Source organism: Penaeus japonicus, unplaced genomic scaffold (assembly GCF_977035675.1).
Source record: "Penaeus japonicus unplaced genomic scaffold, GWHDUDI00000001_assembly GWHDUDI00000006, whole genome shotgun sequence".
NCBI classification, from domain to species: domain Eukaryota; kingdom Metazoa; phylum Arthropoda; class Malacostraca; order Decapoda; family Penaeidae; genus Penaeus; species Penaeus japonicus.
This window is the reverse complement of record NW_028234408.1, coordinates 46,684,417-46,689,416: the sequence shown is the minus strand read 5'-3', so window position 1 is coordinate 46,689,416 and position 5,000 is coordinate 46,684,417. Positions and strand designations below refer to the sequence as shown.

General features: G+C 36.4%; 1 protein-coding gene across 1 annotated transcript in view; it reads right to left on the bottom strand.

The window, feature by feature from the left end:
* The window catches only part of Cwc25 (CWC25 spliceosome associated protein homolog), a 6,921-nt gene that overhangs the window by 1,360 nt on the left and 561 nt on the right, over window positions 1–5,000 (bottom strand). The window contains exons 2-5 of the mRNA XM_043000468.2: window positions 4,029–4,238; window positions 2,779–2,941; window positions 2,418–2,578; window positions 631–909 (exon numbers count right to left, since the gene is read on the bottom strand). Of these exons, the coding sequence (XP_042856402.2) occupies window positions 631–909; window positions 2,418–2,578; window positions 2,779–2,941; window positions 4,029–4,238 (813 nt within the window). The remainder of the gene's footprint in view (window positions 1–630; window positions 910–2,417; window positions 2,579–2,778; window positions 2,942–4,028; window positions 4,239–5,000) is intronic.

Here is a 5,000-nt window from a genome sequence, read left to right as displayed (position 1 = left end):
TCCTATGATTTCCTGGAAAAAAGTACCCAGTCCTTAGTGATCTGAACCTCTCATAAAATTGGTGTTATTACATGAGCTTCAAATGAGGATGATTAGCACCTTATACAAGAGGACATGTAGGCAAAAATATATGATAAGTAGGGAGGACACAAAAATGTTCGGTGATCTTTCTCTCTCCAATCCGCTGTATCTTGAAAGCTCACCGAGTTCTGCACAATCACTCACTTCTAATCAATGCTGCCTTTATATCATTCCTCTGCCACACTATCATATCAACCAAGAACACAGGACTGCTCTGTGTATACAAATCTTTGTAATCCATTTTTAGTCTCTACCTCCCCTCCTTCCTTCTCTTCCTCCCCACCTTCATTTTCTTCCTCCCCTCATTCCCTCTTTCCCTCAAGTCCCTCCCTCCTCTCCCTCTCTTCCTTCTCTTTCCCTCCCTTCCTTCCCTCTCTCCCTCCCCTCCTTCCCTCTCTTCCATCTCTTCCTTCCCTCCCTCCCTCCCCTCCTTCCCTCTCTTCCTCCCCTCCTTCCCTCTCTGAAGATATTCAAAATAATTGATACATTTAAAGCTAATCAATAATTATATGTACACCTATCATGGATTAACAAACAAAAAATACTTACATTCTTTTTTGCTTTCTTTTCCTTTTTCCTCTTTCTTTTCTTCCTTTCCTCTTCTGAACTATCGCTTTCACTTTCGCTAGAAGCTTTCTTCTTTTTGGTCTTCTTCTTCTTCTTCTTCTTCTTATCTTTCCTTTTCTTTCTCTTTTGCTTCTTCTTCTCATATTCTGAATCTGATGAATCGCTACTACTACTGCTACTGTCTTCACTACTACTGTCTTCACTGCTACTGCTACTGCTGCTTGTCTGTCTTTTCTTTTTCTTCGTCTTTATTGCTGTTATCTGTTAACATAAACAAGAGAGTTATTTTTCAGGATGTCCTTTCCCATAATTTGCATAAGAGAAAAAAAGTAAAATCTAGTCACTTCAACTATGATATTTGAAATTTTCCATGATATATATGTGTGTATATGTATATATATATATATATATATATATATATATATATATATATATATATATATATATATATATATATATATATATGTATATATATATATATATATATATATATTATATATAATATATATATATATATATATATATATATATATATATAATGTTCATACACACACACACACACATTCAGCATAATCTTCTGATGGCTCCAATTCTGGAGGACGTTTATAAGCTATTCCATAAACGTATGCCAAAATGGCATGGAGTTTTAAGGCTCTAATGGCACTAGTTCTTAAGCTATGGCCCTCCAAAATTCAGCCTTGATCTGCATTTTTTATGCTGTTATTCAGAGACGATTATTAGCTTGTCCAGAATTAAAGACAGGCTGGCCCTTGAGATTAACCCCAAGGCAATTAAAATACCTGTTCTGAGAGTTAGTATTACAATTCATAAATAAATAAATACATAAAATTCAGAAAGGTGCAATTTCATCTCAGAGGGTTTAACTAGTTACTGAAATTTCACTAGACTGAACTGAAGTTGTCACTAGAATTTCATAACACTCTGCAAACAACTTTAAGCTAAAGCTTTGTACCTTATAAAGTAAAGTAAAGTATATACATAAATATATAAATGATGGAAAAGTAAATGGAACTAAAAAAAAAAAAGAAAAAAAAAGCGAGTATGTCAAGATGATCAATCAAATTATATTTTAGCTGGAATCTATAATCCATTTCTTGATATAAATGAAAATAAATAATTCCACAAAGGAAGATGCCAATAATGGATCTTCACAGAAATTATGTATTTCTGATTCAGATGTATACACCACCCAGACATTGATTATATATCTTGCTTTATACATTTGTTAATTTCATTCCTATATTTCTGACAATTGCCACAATGATCTCTATAAAATTAATTTCTTTCTCTCTTTGACGTTCAAGTCCATAAACATTTCAACATTAACCCATTCGTGCTGGATGAGGTGATATCATGTCATGGGAATATTTCGCTCTGGCCGGATGATGTCCTATCACGTCTTGACCTCTCCCACTAAATACACATTTTACATAGTCCCTTATGTATATACTCATTGCAGATACATTTGTATGGGCACATTTGTTCTTGACTTGCCCCCCCCAAAAAAAAAAATATATATATATATAAATAAAATAAATAAATAAATAAAAATAAAATAATAACAATAACAACGCCATTCAGCATTCCGTAAAATCAAGCAGGTGAAGAGCGCTCTGAGAGGTTCAACACAGCATCGCACTGGGAGAGATCTCGCTCATGGAGGCTACATGCGCTTGTTACCCTCTCGGCTGGAGCAGCATTAGTTAAGCAATTGCCCTGTCATGAATAGGTTAACATCTGGTTCTTACAAGTTGCTGAAGTTGTTTCATCTTGACTGGATTGTCTGTAATTTGACGTCTGGTTGCTTCTTCATTCTGACGGATCATTAGCAGAGGATCCTCCATTAGTTTCCTCTTCATGTCCACCTGCAGGTTCCCATCCCGACGCACTACAGACTCTGGGTTGATCTCTGAAAATTGGTGACATTAATTTCATTTCAATCAAGTTGATTCCAATGTTATCTTTAAAATGTAATGTTGATGTCTAATATTGACTTTAAAATATAGTATGAAAACCTACATATATTCTGTTTTATCATACACTAAATAAAAGAAATTTCAATCTACAAGTAAAAAATAATAAATAAAAAAATATGTATTCTTTACACACCATGCTCAATTGTGTAAGCAGGTTTGCTGCTCTGTGGGGCTTCATTCGCACTGCTTGTGTCTTCTTTTACTTCCTCACTTTCCATCTTTACCAGCTGGTCAAAGGCAGTGTCAATCTTGCGCCCAAGCAGGTACTCTTCACGGCTCACGTGACCCCCAGGGCCCTTGGGAAGAGAAGCAATTACGAGATATTAACCCTTTCACAACAATTGTCACATATATGTGATGCGGTAAAAAGTGTGTAACGCCAGGTGTCAATACATATATGATGTGGCTTGGCATCTCCTCAAAGTCAAAATGTACACAAAGTCATGAAGTGTTATAGCTATAATGGCACTAGCTTCTGAACTACAGGGTTTCAAAGTCAGTGATTGATTTATGGAAAAATGCCATTTAGGGAAGTTTGTGCTGCCTGGAGAGGGAGAAAACACTTTCCCCGTCTCTCTAATTTTTTGATGATACTGCTATTATCGTATAACAACCGGCTTGACTGCTAGTTCACTCTTTATGGGTACAGTCACCATAGGGTTAATACAGTTAAAACAGTTTCAGTAATATATTATATCTAATAATGATACAATCTTCACCCATTGCGTACGGGTGTGATGACATGTTGGCACTGATCAGGCTTAAAAGACGGGAGTCAATGCGTACATGACACGACATTGGGATCTGCTCACAGTTAAAGTACTCACACAGTCATGAAGTATTATGGCTGTAACAGCATTAGCTCCAGAGCTACAGGGTTCCAAAGTCAGCCTAAACCTGCATTTTATGATGGATTTACAGAGCAATGTTTGAGCTAGTCTGCACTACCCAAAGGGTGGAGAAAACCCTTCCCCCATCCCTCTAATTTTTAGCCGGTGCCACTAGTGTTGTAGACTGCCCGCCCTGACGACCAATTAGGTCATTAGGCAATGGGATAATGACTTTCAAGCTATATATGAATAAATTGTCTGCTACATCTGCTGAAGAATAGGTCTTTCATGGAATTTGACTTTAAAGGAAACTTGTGGTTTGGCTGAACTGGTTAATAGTTATCATCATTATTCTTCTCTGTAATACTGAGCAAGCTTAAATATATTTTGTAAGATCTGTCATAGACAGACACACAATATATAAATATTATTAGAGACACTATAAGTAAAGGCAGGTGAATATATAGTATACATTAATCAATTACATTTCCTCACAAACAAGCTGATCACAAAAAAAAAAAAAAAAAAATTCAATATCCATCACCATTCATACCTTATACATCCAATCTAGCTTTGCGTCCCCCTTCTTTTCCACTGCCCCAGACGCTTCTGCTGTTCTCTGTAGCAATTCTCTTTCTCTCTCTTCCTTTAATTCCCGCTGCAACTCCGCCATTTTGCGGTCCTCCTCCGCTTTCTGCTGTTCTGCCTTCCATACTCGTTCCTGGTTCTTCAGAGTGCTTGGATGCCATGACTTTTTCAGATTCTGCAAAGAAATCTTACTATTAATATATGAATATTTTTAAAATGCTAAAATGCTATGGGCTACTCACGAAAAGAACTTATTCTGTTTAAATATAGTAGGCCTATGTTCTATGGTACTCGAGGTAGTTCTACAGAAAAGCTGATTGTCACCAACACTAACAAATTTGGTATCAATGGACTGCACTTGATGTATACTAGCCAGATGTAGTAGTGAGATATTTACCATGAATATTCTGGCAAGATAGAGATTGTAAATTTCCCTGGTAATTTAACATCAAACAAGGAATCAGTCTAGCATTTACCTTGCCAAATGTATAATAATTTGCCATTGCAAGAGCACTATAGGGATGGAAGTTGCACCATAGGGTGATATCTGTGTTACTCGCATTGATTAATGTTATATTTATGATGTTTGGTTAATGTTTACCCTGTAATTTCTCTGATATATATCAAGCTTTCCTAAACTTTCAGGACCAAAATAATTTTCTGCAGAATATATATGTTATAAACTGCAATCCTCTGTTGACCTTCTCGTTAGCATCAGTATAGGATACAGTGTAAACACTTGTGATTCACCCCTATGGTTTATTGTCAATAAAGGAACTAGTCCAAGCTCTTCCCTTATATGTGAAGGATGTTTGTTAACCCTCTCTGGACGGGTGGTACACCATGGGTACTGTGCATTCAAGGCCCGTTCGCAGGGTGACGTCATATGTCGTTGTTTATTTAACTGATTTAGGCCTATGCGTTCGAGAGCCCCGGC